The following is a 15,666-nucleotide window of genomic DNA, read 5'->3' as shown; positions in this document are numbered from 1 at the left end:
GTAAAAATATTCTTCCTCGAAACCCCCTTATATCTCTTGCCCAATACCTTAAATCTATGTCCTTTAGTCATCGACATCAGCTAATGGGAATAGTTTTTCTTCCTCCATCTTATCTACACCCATCATCATCTAAACCTCAATCAAATCTCCCCACAATTATATTTGCTCCAAATTGCATTTCTATAGTGTTTCTCACCACATCCCAAAGCATTCCAAAGCCAATGACATACCTTTGAAGTGTAGTCATCGAGTCAATATTGTACTGCAGGAAACAGGACAGCCAATGAAGGCACAATACTGAAATAAACCATTATCCAAGATCTTACATGGCCACTCTTCAACATACCACATTCAAAATATTGGTCCTAATGGAACATGTAGAAATGAAAACGTTGACAGTCCATTGCCAAGAGTCAACAAAGCACTGCAGCTGCCCTGTAGAATCCATTAAAAAGAGTTGACCTAGACTTCTGTTTCATCTTTCATCTCTTAAGCTTTTCCTGTGCCTATGCTTCCATTTCTACTCAATCCCTCATGTTGAGCAAGTTTTCAGAATAAGCATTACTCCTATGCCTTTAGAGACTTCAGATTTGAATGGGATTCAGACTGTCTTCATACTGGGTGGGGCTGAATCCAAAGTTGTTCTGAATATTGTTGTGCAATCACCCTCTTCCCTGCCATCCCCTTCCCCAATAAGTGTGTGATCTTTCATCCCCTCCAGCATGAACTATCGTGCACCACACAGGCCACACAACTCTCTTTTCAGAAATGTGAAGATGGTAAACTATAAGCAGCGTGGCAATATTTTTTAACTGGTTGGAAGGGGAGTTTGCTGCCATATAATTGGCAGAATGTTGGTAGTTATGGTTTCCGGGGACAAGTACAGTTTTGACCGAGTCCCGATGCACTGGAGGAAGGAGTCAATTCAGTGAAACAAATAGAAACTCAAGAGGTTACCCTCTCTGCAACAGCTGATGTTTACAACATTTACCAAGCTGGAAGCAGGGGGACCGCACCCGCTTGCAGTTTGGACACATCCACACACAGATGTACTCAACCAAAAAAAGTTTCTGGAATGACTGTTTCCCTAATTTAAAACATGTCCTTTACTCATATCCAGTGAACTTCAACTGGCTGGTTGATGCCGCCTTTGAAAGTCACTGCATACAACCCCAGTCTGTGAGTTTCTGAGGGCTTTGAGGAGGTTCTTTAACAACAACAACAAAAAATACACACAGCGCCGAAGAAATTTGGATTTAACCTTAATCTCGGCGAATGGTAAAACATTGAAGCCTTCAGAGCTCAGGGGTGTATGTGTGCGTTGAACAGCCAGTGAACAGAATCACTCTGCTTGTCTGGTAACAGATTAACCTGAGATATGTGAAGCATATGGCTGTTAACCTTTGATTCATCGCCCTCCCCCTCCCCTAACTCCATCTGATGCCAAATCCAGCAAAACAACTCAATGGAAGTTCATTGTGAGGAGGCGGGGAGAATGGGAGATCATTTTATGATCGCGACACTCTCCTGAGGAAAAAGATAATGCAGTTTACTTGGCACGATAAATGGAAAACTTTCTGGTAGGTAAAGGCGAGTGGAGAGGATGCAGAGTTGAGCACTTACCAGGACCACCACAAACCTCTCCTCCAGCTCACTGGGTTCGGGCATTGGCACCTTCAGGGGCATAGAGTGAGCCCGCAGATCCGTGTGTTGGGAATCCATACTTCCAGCGTTTCCCATGACTGTGCCCCCCCGGACCGTGCCGATCCCCCCAAAAAAGCCTGTCCTTTTCTTTCCGAACACCGAATCAAATGCAATTGCAACACAAAAAAAAAATCCTGCTGCGATCTTCCTCACCGCCCGCCTTCTCCTTCCCCCGACTTCAGTTCACTCACACACACTCTCTCTCTCTCTCTGCCTCCCCGCCTGGAATCTCAGCAGCCAACACCAAACCCACAATGTGTCTGCAGATCTCCCTCCACCATCATAGCAGCGGCTGCAGGAGAAATCGCCCGGAGAGTGGCTGCTCTCTCATTCTTCTCTCAGTCAGTCCCTTTTGCCTATAGCCTGCCGGACGGAGACAGAGGGTCGGGTCTAGCCGTTCCTTGCACAGTCTGGGCACCACTCCCCGTGTGTGCAATGCATGATTCAGCTGGAGCAGAGCAGCCAGCTAATCCCCAGCTCCATTCACACAATAAGCGCTTTGATCACAGACACACAGCCAGCCAGCCACTCACCCCGAGCAGCGTTTGCGCAATACTGTCATAGGGGCTGGGATGGGGTTTACTGGGATTTGTAGTCCTCTGCATGAAGGGTGGGATTTGCTGAAAGCGAGCACTATGAATGTTACTGCACCTCGATGTGTTCAAACCCTCCAGGAACTAGGTTAATTTTAATTTATGGTGTCTGGGTTTTTAAAAACCTAATTTCCCAACAAAATAAAAGTTATGCATTGCAATTTTGAGCGGGAACTCAAGTCTAGTTATTGAGCTGAATGTATACTCTGCACGGACTATGGGGACCTATTTCACCCTTTATGAATAAAAATGCTTGCAATTAAATACAAATGAATGAACTTTATTTGGCGCCTTCCACATTCTCAGAAGATCCCCAAGTGGCAATAAAAGACATGCATTCATCTAGTGCCTTTCACACCTCAGAAAGTCCTAACATAGTTTGCAGCCAATTAAGTACTTTTGAAGTGTAGTTACTATTGTAATGTAGGAAAGTGGCAGCTAATGTGAACTGAAAGGAAGCGCGTAGGTACAGCAGGCAGTAAAGAAGGCAAATGATGTGCTGGCCTTCATGCCAAGTGGATTTGAGTACAGGAATAGGGATGTTTTATTGCAATTACATAGGGCGTTGGTGAGCCCACACCTGGAGTATTGTGTGCAGTTTTGGCGTTCTTATTTGAGGAAGGAGTGCACCAAAGGTTTGCCAAGTTGATTCCTGGGATGGCGGGGCTGTCATATGAGGAGAGACTAAATTGATTAGGATTTACATAGAACAGTACAGCACAGAACAGGCCCTTCAGCCCTCGATGTTGTGCCGAGCAATGATCACCCTACTCAAACCCACGTATCCACCCTATACCCGTAACCCAACAACCCCCCCCCCCCCCCAACCTTACTTTTTTAGGACACTACGGGCAATTTAGCATGGCCAATCCACCTAACCCGCACATCTTTGGACTGTGGGAGGAAACCGGAGCACCCGGAGGAAACCCACGCACACACGGGGAGGACGTGCAGACTCCGCACAGGCAGTGACCCAGCCGGGAACCGAACCTGGGACCCTGGAGCTGTGAAGCATTTATGCTAACCACCATGCTACCGTGCTGCCCATATTTATTAAGGTTTTGCAGAATTTTTAAGGTTTAAAAATTGCAAAGCTTTTCATAATAAAGCAGTAGTAACAATAATAAAACAAACTAGAGTGAACATTAACATAGTGCAAAAAGAGAATATACAATAACAATTAAATAGACATTACCCCACGCGACTCAGTCTTCCCACACCATCCCAAAGAAGCACTCACCCCCCACCCCCTCCCCCTACGGATTGCTGCTGCTGCTGACTTTTTAATTTTCCCCGAGAAAATCGACGAACGGCTGACACCTCTGAGAGAACCCTAGCGTAGACCCTCTTAAGACAAACTTTATTTTCTCGAGGCTGAGAATCCGTCACGGGGCTACTAGGGAGGCAAAGGCCAAGACGTCGGCCTCTTTCACCCCCTGAACTCCCAGGTCTTCTGACACTCCAAAGATCGCTATATCTGGACTCGGCACCACCCATGTGTTAAGCACCTTGGACATTGCCCTCGCGAACCCTTGCCAGAACTCTCTAAGCTCCGGGCATGCCCAAAACATGTGGACATGGTTTGCAGGGCTGCCCCTGCACCTCATACAATTGTCTTCTACCCCAAAAAACTTGCTCATTCTCGCTACCGCCATTTATGCCGGGTGGACCACCTTAAATTGAATTAGACTGAGCCTGGCACATGATGAGGAGGAATTAACCCTGTGATGCGCTAACAATTGCACACAGAAACACGAAACCGTACAAAAGAGGCTTTATTACAGTGAGATGTTATTCCCTCAAGTGGAGCTGTAAATTGGCAGCTCAGGAGACCTCATGGATATTTATACTGCTCCTGTGGGCGGAGCTAGCCGGCAGGAGCTTACCGACAAACTACGCAGGGGCTTACCGACAAACCTGTAATAGCAGGTACTATTGGACATCCCCTAATAGAGGCACACACATATATATATACAGTGGTATTACCACATTCACCCCCTGTTAAGAATGAGTCCAGCGGGGTGATGTGAAACTATAATACATAAGCAGTGATTTATTTACAGGCGGGGGGGGAGAAGAAAATCAGGTGTCCAAGTTGCAACCCGGTGCCCGTCATAGGTTGAGTCTGTCCGGTGGTCTGAGTCTGACGGTTTGCTGAGGGCGACGCAGCAGTGGTGGCGACGTCTGCACAGGTGGTGTCGGCGTCGACGGCATCGGTGGTGGCGGTGTTGGAGCTGGCCAGTGGCTGGACGACTCCGGGAGCATGCCGAAATCTTTCATGTCCTCTAGTGTGGGCAGGGGAACGAGGGATGGACCTGGTGGGGCTGATGTTGGGGGCGCCGGGGAAAAGGAGGGTGGCGCATGGGTGGGGAGGTGTGTGGGGGTGGGATCAGCACCCGAGGGAGCCAGGTCCCTGAGCGAGACTGTGTCCTGGCGGCCGTTGGGGAACTCCACGTAGGCATACTGGGGGTTCGCGTGGAGCAGGCGTACCCTGTCCAGCAGAGGGTCTGCCTTGTAGAGTCTGACGTGCCTATGAAGTAGGACGGGCCCTGGAGCTGCGAGCCACGTCGGGAGCGATACCCCGGATGTAGACTTCCTAGGGAAGGTAAAAACACCTTCATGGGGTGTGTTGTTAGTTGCAGTGCACAGCAGTGACCGAATGGAGTGGAGCGCATCAGGGAGGACCTGCTACCAGCGAGCAGCTGGGAGGTTCCTGGACCGTAGGGCCAGCTGGACGGCCCTCCAAACCGTCCCATTCTCCCTCTCTACCTGCCCGTTTCCCCGGGGGTTGTAGCTGGTCATCCTGCTGGAGGCGATACCCCTGCTGAGCAGGAACTGACGCAGATCATCGCTCATGAATGAGGATCCCCTGTCACTGTGGATGTAGTCGGGGAAACCGAACAGAGCAAATATGGAATCGAGGGCCTTGATGACGGTGGCAGACGTCATATCCGGGCATTCGATGGCGAAGGGGAACCTAGAGAATTCATCGACCGCACTAAGGATGTAGGTGTTGCGGTCGGTGGAGGGGGGGGGCCCTTTGAAATCCATGCTGAGGCTTTCAAAGGGGCGGGACGCTTTCACCAGGCACGCGCGGTCTGGCCGGTAGAAGTGCGGCTTGCACTCAGCACAGACCTGGAAGTCTCTGGTGACTGTCCATACTTCCTAGACGGAGTAGGGCAGATTGCGGGCTTTGATTAGGTGGTACAAACGAGTGACCGCCGGATGGCAAAGGCTCTCGTGCAAGGCACGGAGCTGGTTCACTTGTGCGCTGGCACATGTACCTCGGGAGAGGGCGTCTGGGGGCTCGTTGAGCTTTCCGGGGCAATACAAGATCTCGTAATTATAGGTGGAGAGCTCGATTCTCCACCGCAAGATTTTATCGTTTTTGATCTTGCCCCTTTGCGTGTTGTTGAACATGAAGGCAACCAACCGTTGGTCAGTGGGGAGAGTGAATCTCCTGCCGGCCAGGTAATGCCTCCAGTGCCGCACCGCCTCAACGATAGCCTGGGCCTCCTTTTCAAATGAGGAATGACGAATTTCGGAGTATGGAGGGTGCGGGAAAAGAATGCCATGGGTCTACCTGCCTGGTTTAGAGTGGCGGCAAGGGCGACATCTGAAGTGTCGCTCTCTACTTGGAAGGGCAGCGTCTCGTCTACTGCGTGCATATCGGCCATGGCTATGTCTGGGCGAAGGCTTGTTGTACCTTGGCCGCAAGGGGAAATTGCGTGGACAGGATCAGTGGGTGGGCCTTGTCCGCGTATTGTGGGACCCACTGGGCGTAGTAAGAAAAGAACCCAAGGCTGCGTTTGAGAGCCTTGGGGCAGTGGGCGAGGGGAAGCTCCATGAGGGGGTGCATGCGGTTGGGATCAGGCCCCAGTAGTCCGTTATGGACTACGTAGCCGAGGATGGCTAAGCGGTCTGTGCTGAATACGCACTTCTCCTTGTTATAAGTTAGATTGAGGAGAGATGCGGTGTGGAGAAATTTGGCAAGGTTGGCGTCATGGTCCTGCTGGTCGTGACCACAGATGGTGACATTATCTAAGTACGGAAACGTGGCCCGCAGTCCGTACCGGTCAACCATTCGGTCCATTTCTCGTTGAAAGACCGAGACCCCATTAATGACGCCGAAGGGAACCCTAAGGAATTGATAGAGGCGACCGTCCGCCTCGAAGGCAGTGTAGGGACGGTCCGATTTACGAATGGGGAGCTGGTGGTAGGCGGATGTCAGGTCAATTGTTGAGAAGACCCGGTACTGTGCAATCTGATTGACCATATCAGATATGCGAGGGAGGGGGTACGCGTCGAGCTGCGTGAACCGGTTGATGGTCTGGCTGTAGTCCACGACCATCCTGTGTTTCTCCCCCCCCAGTTTTAACCACCACCACTTGAGCTCTCCAGGGGCTATTGCTGGCCTCGATAATACCCTCCCTAAGCAGCCGCTGGACTTCGAACCTGATGAAGGTCTTGTCCAGGGTGCTGTACCGTCTGCTCCGGGTGGCGACGGGTTTTCAATCTGCAGCCAGATTGGCAAAGAGGGAGGGAGGGTCAACCTTGAGGGTCGTGAGGCCGCAAATGGTGAGTGGGGGTAGGGGTCCGCCGAATTTGAGGGTGAGGCTCTGGAGGTTACATTGGAAGTCCAGGCCCAGTAAAAGTGTCAAACAGAGGTTGGGGAGAACGTACAGGCGGAAACGGCTGACTTCCACGCCTTGTACGGTGAGTCTGACCAGACAGAAGCCCCGGATTGGGACAGAGAGGGATCCGGAGGCCAGGGACATCCGCTGGTTGGCGGGATGGACCACGAGGGAGCAGAGCCTTACCGTGTCTGGATGAATGAAGCTATCGGTGCTCCCGGAGTCAAGTAGGCAGTAGGTCGCGTGGCCGTTGATGAGCACCGTCGTTGAAGCGGTGGGCAGGTTGCGAGGATGGGATTGGTCGAGCGTCATGGAGGCGAGTAGCGGGCGATCGTCCGAAGATTCCGATGCGTATCGGCAGCGACCCGGGTCCCGTGATCCAGTCCCGAGGGGAGGACAAAATGGCGGCGTCCGGAGTACCTGCGGGGAAGAAAATGGTGGAGCCCATGCAGCGCACGTTGTGGGGGCGGGGCCAGATGACGGCAACCATGGAACGCACGTTGAGGGGGCGGGACAAGATGGCGGCACCCACTGATCGCACGTGGCCCCGGGAGCTGCGGACGGCGGGGCCCATTGTGCGATCGGCTGGGGAGAGGAGGAGAGGTCGGGCGCGATAGAGGCAACAGCGCGGGTCTGACACACCGCTGCAAAGTGGCCTTTCTTGCCACAAGATTTTCAGGTCGCGGCGCGGGCCGGGCAGCGCTGGTGGGGGGGGCTTCTGCTGGCCGCAGAAGTAGCAGCGGGGACCCTCAGGATGCGCAGTATGGCGAGCAGCGCAGGCATACTGCGCGGGAGCGGTCCCAATTGGGGGGGGGTCGGTAGCGGGGTCCACGAGGGGTAGGATGGGTGGGATGTGCGGTAGGATGAGTGGGCAGGGTAGGATTGCATGTTACGGGAAGCGGCTGTCATAGAGAGTGCTAAGGTCTTTGTCGCTGCTAGATCGAGCGCGGCCCATTCCAGCAGTCGTTGCCGGATGGGGACCGATGCAATACCCGTCACAAATGCATCCTGTAGCCACCTAAGATGGACACTGGGCTACAAAATGGAGAACTGCTAAGGCTGCAGGGAGAAAACAGTCTTAGCAAGGACAAGCAGTTTGCAGAAGGCTAATTAGCATTCTGCACGTACAGAAACCAGTTTATGGCCAGGTGCAGAATCTCAGCTAAAGGTGTAAATGGCAACAACGATTTACATAGTAATGAGGTGATCTAGATCCAGGCCCACACAATAGAAACATTTAGGTTTGAATGGATACTTTGAGTAGACGCCCAGACGAAACGGCACCATAAGTATCCATCACAAAGCACCATAGAGACCGCCCCACACATCGAGAAGCGACCCTCAGATTGGGGGGTTTGGAAAATATCGATTGGGAGAAGACCCAATCGATATACAGCAGGTAGAGACCGCCCCGAAGAGGCACGGACTTTGGGGGGGACCTATAAAAGTAGACCCCGCACATGGTCCGGTCTGTTGTTGCTCCGGCTTGCTGTTGTCTTGGCTCCGGCTCTCTGCTGTCTTCATCGCTTTGCTGATACATCGCATCCTGACTCCAGTTCCATCACCAGCCGTTGAGCCACCAGCCATCGAACTGTAAGTTTCACCACAACGATCGCTACGTGAGCCAGGCTTGCTAGACCCTGATGACCTTTAACACTCTGAGAGTTGCAGACCAAGAACGGGACGAAGGCCTCGCTCCCTGACCTTGCCTGTTCCTGTTTAGATAAGTATTTTAGTCGTTTAGTTTAGAAGTAACTTAGTCTCATTAGCGTATGCATGTGTATTTATTATATTGGTTATAATAAATATCAATCGTTTGAACTTACTAATCGGTGTACAGATTTATTACTTTGAACCTGACCTTGATATACTTGTGAGGTGTCTAAATACGGCACCTGGCGACTCCGAGCATAATTACATACACAGAGCTGTAGTAGTGTTAAGCACACTGCCTTTAAACGGAGGCGTGTTAATACACTCCAATAAAACGCGTAATACACTCAAGTAAAACGTGCAACAATCCCGCATGAGGAGATTGGAATGTTCCATAGCCGAGACGGCCTGGCAATCGCAGTCCCGTACTAGAGGGATAAGGGCCCGCCAGAAGTCCTCAATCGACTCACCCAGTTGCTGGACGCGAGTGGAGAGTAGGTGCCTCGCAAACAGTGTTCGTCGACTGGACATAATTTTCTTTGAGCAGTTCCATAGCACGGGCATAAGTAGGCGCATCCTGTATCAGCGGGAACATGCTGGAGCTCAGTCTGGAGTAAAGGAGTTGTACCTTCTGAGCCTCCGATGGTGCAGGGTCTGCGGAGGTGATGTAGGCCTCGAAGACAGCCAGCCAGTGGTTAAAGTCTTTCCTGGCGTTCGCCGATTGCGGATCCAGCTGCAGGAGATCAGGTTTTATTCTGATGTCCATGATTAGGGAAATCTCACCGTAATAAATTGATGCGCTAACAATTGCACACAGAAACACAAAACGGTACAAAAGAGGCTTTATTACCATGAGATGTTATTCCCTCAAGTGGAGCTGTAAAATGGCAGCTCAGGAAACCTCATGGATATTTATACTGCTCCTGTGGGCGGAGCTAGCCGTCAGGGGCTTACCGACAAACTATGCAGGGGCTTACCGACAAACCTGTAATAGCAGGTACTATTGTACATCCCCTAATAGAGGCACACACATATATACAGTGGTATTACCACACCCTGCCCAGGACCTCTGCCCACAGACCCGCTTCCAACTTCTCACCTAGCTCCTCCTCCCACTTGCCCTTGAGCTCCTCCAGCGGGGTTTCCTCCACCTCCTGTAGTTCCTGGTAGATATCCAACACATTCCCCTCCCCCACCCAGGTGCCAGAGTTCACCCTGTCCTGTATCCTCAGTGGCGGCAGCGTCAGAAAGGCCACTACCTGTTTTTTCAGGAAGGCCCGTATTTGCAGAGAATGGTGAACATGTGGAATTCACTGCCATAGAAAGTAGTTGAGGCAAAATGTATGATTTCAAGAAGGAGTTAGATATAGCTCTCAGGGCTAAAGGGATCAAAGATTGAAGGCAGTATCAGGGTATTGAATTTGATGGTCAGCAATGATCATAATGAATGGCGGAATAGACTAGAAGGACTGAATGGCCTACTCCTGCTTCTATTTTCTCTGGTAAGAAGTCTTACAACACCAGATTAAAGTCCAACAGGTTTGTTTCAAATCACTAGCTTTCGGAGCACAGCTCCTTCCTCAGGTGAGTCACCTGATCAAGGATTTGTGCTCTGAAAGTTAGCAATTAGAAACAAACCTGCTGTTCTATTTTCTATGTATGTTTCTATGTATGAACAGAGGAAGCTCCAAAAGCAAATCTAATAATGACCAAATCATCTGTTTGAAGCAAGAAGTACTGAGGGATAAACATTAACCACAACACTCCTCCCTGCTCTTCATCCAAATAATACCGTTGGACCTTTTAACATAGACATAGAATTTACAGTGCAGAAGGAGGCTATTCAGCCCATCGAATCTGCACCGGCCCTTGGAAAGAGCACCCCACTTAAGCCACACACCTCCATCCTGTCCCCGGAACCCCGTAAACCCACCTAACCTTTATTGGACACTAAGGGCAATTTAGCATGGCCAGTCCACCTAACTGGCACAACTTTGGACTGTGGGAGGAAACTGGAGCACCCGGAGGAAACCCACGCAGACACGGAGAGAACATGCAGACTCCGCACAGACAGTGACCCAAGCCGGGAATCGAACCTGGGACCCTGGCGCTGTGAAGCAACCGTGCTAACCACTGTGCTACCGTGCTGCATAGGGAGAGGCTTGGTTTAATGTGTCAAAGATACAGAACGCCTTCAGTAATGCACTGAGATGACAGCCAGGAATATATGTTCAATTCCTAGGATAAGACTTCAAACCACAGTCCTTTGGCTCAGGGTCAATGAGTGACAGCACCAAGTAAAGGGGCAATTGTCTTTATATTGTAGAAGAATTGCGACCCACATCAGGATGATTGATGCATGCTATTTTGATTCTGAAGTTTTTATGCAATCTGAACTTATTGACTGGCTGGGTTTTCACATTAAGTTAATTAGGGCTCAGCTTTAATAATGTTTAATTGTCATTTTTATTAAGCACCAAAGTTGGTATGCAATCAACATATATAGCACATATTTTGAACAAAATGGCCGAATAAAAGTTTCACAAAGTTCACTTCACTGACCAGGAGATCAGGGTAAAAGTTTCAGGAGGGTGAGGCAATTTAATGCATGTGTGAGATAGCATGTTTTGACAGGAAAACAAGGAAGCTGAGTACATATTTAATGGAGAGACTTTGAAGGATGTGATTGAACAGATAGACCTTAAGGTCTGAAAATAATAATTCCAGGGCAGTGTGAGCGCAGGGTAGATAAAACCACAATGAATGGCAACCATATACTTGGTTTTATAAAATGAGGTATAAAATACAAGAGTGAATAGGCACTGATGAATTAATAGATAACATGGATTAATTTACAGTTAGAGCACTAAGTGCAAGTTTCGGCACTCCATTAAAGAGCCAACACAGGTAAGATGGGTTGAGTGCCCTCCTCGTGTGCTACTAAATGAGACAAACCAGAAAGACCATTTATCTGCTGCAAGCATTCAGCAGTGGCACACCAGGATGATGTCAGAGATGGGAAACTATCATCAAGAAGTGAGGCTTATTTCAATAGAGGCACAGCAGGCTAAGGGAAGTTATTAAACTATGAAGGCTTTTGGTAAAGTGAATACAGAAACATTATTTCTTCTGGTTGAGGAGTCAGTGGAAAGGGATCATCAATTTAAAATGTCACAGAGTGAGGAAAGAAAGTACGAGAAATGTATTTTAACAGCAGGTTGTTGGAGCAGGAATGTTATGCCACTGGAAATAGTTGAGGCAGAGATTATTGTGGCTTTTATCAGAAAATGGGAAAAAATTCAAGCAGAACAAGAGAAACCAGGCCATGGGATTGAATTTGGATTCTTCTGGTGCACAACCTGTGCAGAAACAACAGACCCGTGGTTATGCTGCGTTCTGTAAATATAACAATTACTACTTTCCTACAAGTTCATATGCTACTTTGTGGGACTGTCATGTTCATTTTTATTAAGTACTCCCTTGGCATAGAGTTCACTCTATCATTGAACTAATGCCTTGGTGACAGCGTTCATAAATGGATGGGAGCTCTTAGCCTTGGTTCAGTGGTAGAATACTCTCCACTGAGTTAGATGATCACGTAATCTAGGCTCACACTTCACTGCAGTATTGAGTGAGTGCTGCAAAGTTAGATATGCTAACTTTCAGTTGATATATTAAATCAAGGCCCTGACTTCACTCTTAAGTGGCTGTATTCCAGGGCAGGATGTGAAGAATAGCAGTGTTTTAGTATCCTGGCCAACATTCATCTATCAAACATCATTTTTTTTTAAATGACTGTTTACTCATTCCTGTCTAACTAGTAGCTTGCAATAGTCCAATTCAAATTGTAAGAACTTGCAGGTCATCATTGTTAATCAGAATATTATCAAAAACATTGCACACTTCATAACTGGATTACTATTTATACTGGCTGAGAGGCTCATTAATTGTTAGAGAACTATTAAAGGATTATTATTGCAGATGCGTCACGTCTAAGGTTTTCATTGCTGCTAACAGAATCATACTCACATAAATCAAACATTTGAAAACTATATACTACAATTTTAAAACATATTAACAGTGATTTTTTTACTTTCTTTTCCATTGGGGGAATTCTGGATTCATCGTTCAGACATTTCAGTTCAAAATGTCATCAAAAAAAATGTTAAAACACATTGTATCCAACAATACATTTCCTAGCTGGTAAACAATTTTCCTCATCGCATTTTACCCCAAAAGACTCAGCAATTTTAACAAGAATGGACAGGATCTTTCAAATAACTGACATTATCTTTCAAGTCTCCTCGTTTTCATTGAGTAGTTTGGACTGGGATTTGATGTCCCAAAATTCAGTTCCTGACCCGTCCCCGTGACCACAATATCCTGTTGAATACTATTTACACATTCAAAACATTACTCAGGGTAGGAGGGAATAACTGCACACTGCATTATACGTGGTATAAGGTATCACAAATTGGAATAGCATTAGTCAAAACATGAAACACATACTTCCACATCTGATTCATACAGAGCTATGGGCAATTAACCCTGACTAAACATTAAATCACAAGTGGGAACACCAATACCGGTCTATTGGATGCAATGTAGTCATAATGTTCATTGACATCGACTAATGATTGTGGCTATTGCAATATAAATAAGAAATAAGTGGATCATTGTTACTAACTATGTAACATGATGCAACATGGTAAAATTGAGCATATTGTGCCCATTACACATACTCTAAAGCAGTTACCCAAAACATCCAAATGAAGAACAACTATTAGAAAGCTGGGCAAGCAAATTTTGAACTCAATCACTTTGGCTGGAATCAAAGAGAATCACAGTCGCTTAAAGAGAGAGACCTCTACTCTTCTCTCCAATCTGGGCATTACGTGCTAGGTGGATGTTAAAGATCCTGCAAAACAATTTGAAGAAGAGCAGAGGAGTTCTCCTAGCACTAGGGCAGCACGGTAGCACAAGTGCATAGCACTGAGGCTTCACAGCTCCAGGGTCCCAGGTTCCATTCCCTGCTGGTCACTGTCTGTGCGGAGTCTCCACTTTCTCTACGTGGGTTTCCTCCAGGTGCTCCGGTTTCCTGCCACAGTCCAAAGACATGCAGGTTAGGTGGATTGGCCATGATAAATTGCCCTCAGTGACTAAAAAGGTTAGAAGGGGTGATTGGGTTACGGGGATAGGATGGAAGTGAGGGCTTAAGTCGGTCGGTGCAGAGTCGATGGGCCGAATGGCCTCCTTCTGCACTGTATGTTCTATGTTCATTGAGGACAATATTTATTCTTCAACCAATACCAGTGAAACAAATCAATCGGTTATTTATCTCAAATACTTCATTTGTTTTTTGTGGGATTTTGCTACACACAAATTACTTACTGGTCTAAAAAACAGCAGCGGCTGCACTCCAAAAATAATTCATTGGCTGTGGGGGAATTTAGGATATCCTGAGGAAATGAGCACTGCTATATAAATAAAAGTTCTTTCCTTTCTTTCAGTCGATTCTTCACGAGGTTCATTACCATGGTTATGAGCTCAAGCTAGTTGAGCAGCTTCACCCAAAAAGGAACTGTGACAAAAATGCTTTAAAGAAGTTGGGTAGCTATCATCTATCTGGATTAAACATCATTTCTATTACCTTAACTGCTGGTTGGATAATTAGTAGACAGGAATTAAACCCATTCCAGAAAGCAGGAAATCAATCTTTGGCCAAGGATGAAGTACAAATGCTTTGCAAATGATACACATTTTAAGCCATTATACAGGTATAAGACAATCACGTGCACTTGATATATATGGCACCGGGCGTCTCTGTGCATCCCACATTGCCACAGATTTTATTCATCTTAAAATCCCAATAAATGACAGGACATTTTCATTTTCTACAAATAGTGCAATTGCAAATTTGTATAAACTTTAATGTCAATTACTTGCAAATAGCAAGTTACAGGGTTTCTGGTCAGAATATTCACCATCTGTGCTCTCTGATCTGGGGCGAAATTCTCCGACCCCCCCCAGGGTCTGAGAATCTCCCTGGACCGGCAGAAATCCCGCAATTGCCGTGGCAGAAATTCTCCACCACCCGGGAATTGGCGGGGGGTGGGAATCATGCCCCGCCGGTCGGCGTGCCCCCTGCGGCGATACTCCGGCCCGCGATGGGCCGAAGTCCCGCCGCTGTCAGGCCTCTCCCGCCGCCGTGGTTTGAACCACCTCTGGTGGCGGTGGGATTGGCGGCATGTGCAGGCCCCCGGGGTCCTGGGGGGGCGCGGGGCGATCGGACCCCGGGGGTGCCCCCCACGGTGGCCAGGCCCGCGATCGGGGCCCACCGATCGGCAGGCCGGCCAGTGCCGTGGGGGCACTCTTTTTCTTCCGCCACCGCCACGGCCTCCACCATGGCGGAGGCGGAAGAGAATCCCACAGCGCGCATGCGCCGGTGGTGACGTCAGCGGCCGCTGATGCACCGGCACATGCGCGAACCAGCGAAGGCCTTTCGGCCAACCCCGACGCCGGGCGGCGGACGTCAAGGCCATTGTTGCCGGTATTGCCGCCAGTCGGTGTTGTGCCAACCGCTCCGGCACGGGCCTAGCCCCTCAATGTGAGGGCTTGGCCCCTAAAGGTGCGGAGAATTCCGCACCTTTGGGGAGGCCCGACGCCAGAGTGGTTGGCGCCACTCCGCTACGCTGGGACCCCCCCCCGCCCCACTGGGTAGGGGAGACTCCCGCCCCTGTTCTCCAAGTCTCTTATGCCTCCATTTGTATACAGCCCTTACTGTCTCAACCTGTCATTTACTTTCAGTTTCTTTTTACCTCTTACCTTTCTTAAACTCTATTTTCTTTCTTGAGATTTTAGTTCCTGTTTTTATTTCTCTGTCCATTTCTGTGCATTTCTGGTGTCCTGGTGTGTATATTAACAGGGGCATGTTAATTGGCAAGGGGTTGAAGCTTTGGGGCGCGATTCTCCCAAAAGGGATCAAAGTCCCATTGCAATCGCCTTTAGCCACAAGTTTCCTGGTACTCGCAATGCTGAGAAACACATGGCTATTCAACGTGACTCGTGTCGTATTTAAACAC

The 15,666-nt window shown here is 48.7% G+C and overlaps 1 protein-coding gene across 12 annotated transcripts in view; it reads right to left on the bottom strand.

Annotated features, from left to right (window-relative positions):
* LOC119961940 (formin-like protein 2) overlaps positions 1–2,237 on the bottom strand; it is a 314,356-nt gene extending 312,119 nt beyond the window's left edge. For 8 of the 12 annotated variants that reach the window (XM_038789533.1, XM_038789532.1, XM_038789536.1 and 5 more), the window contains exon 1: positions 1,624–2,237. In XM_038789533.1, coding sequence (XP_038645461.1) covers positions 1,624–1,740 — 117 coding nt within the window. In that variant the 5' untranslated portion in view covers positions 1,741–2,237. The remainder of the gene's footprint in view (positions 1–1,623) is intronic. The other 4 variants (XM_038789539.1, XM_038789538.1, XM_038789543.1 and 1 more) reach the window with 1 other exon arrangement.
* Positions 2,238–15,666: the final 13,429 nt, after the last annotated feature.

The sequence above is a fragment of the Scyliorhinus canicula genome, chromosome 2, assembly GCF_902713615.1.
Source record: "Scyliorhinus canicula chromosome 2, sScyCan1.1, whole genome shotgun sequence".
Classification (NCBI taxonomy): domain Eukaryota; kingdom Metazoa; phylum Chordata; class Chondrichthyes; order Carcharhiniformes; family Scyliorhinidae; genus Scyliorhinus; species Scyliorhinus canicula.
Note: the sequence above shows the minus strand (reverse complement) of the source record. Positions and strands in the feature narration are given on the sequence as shown.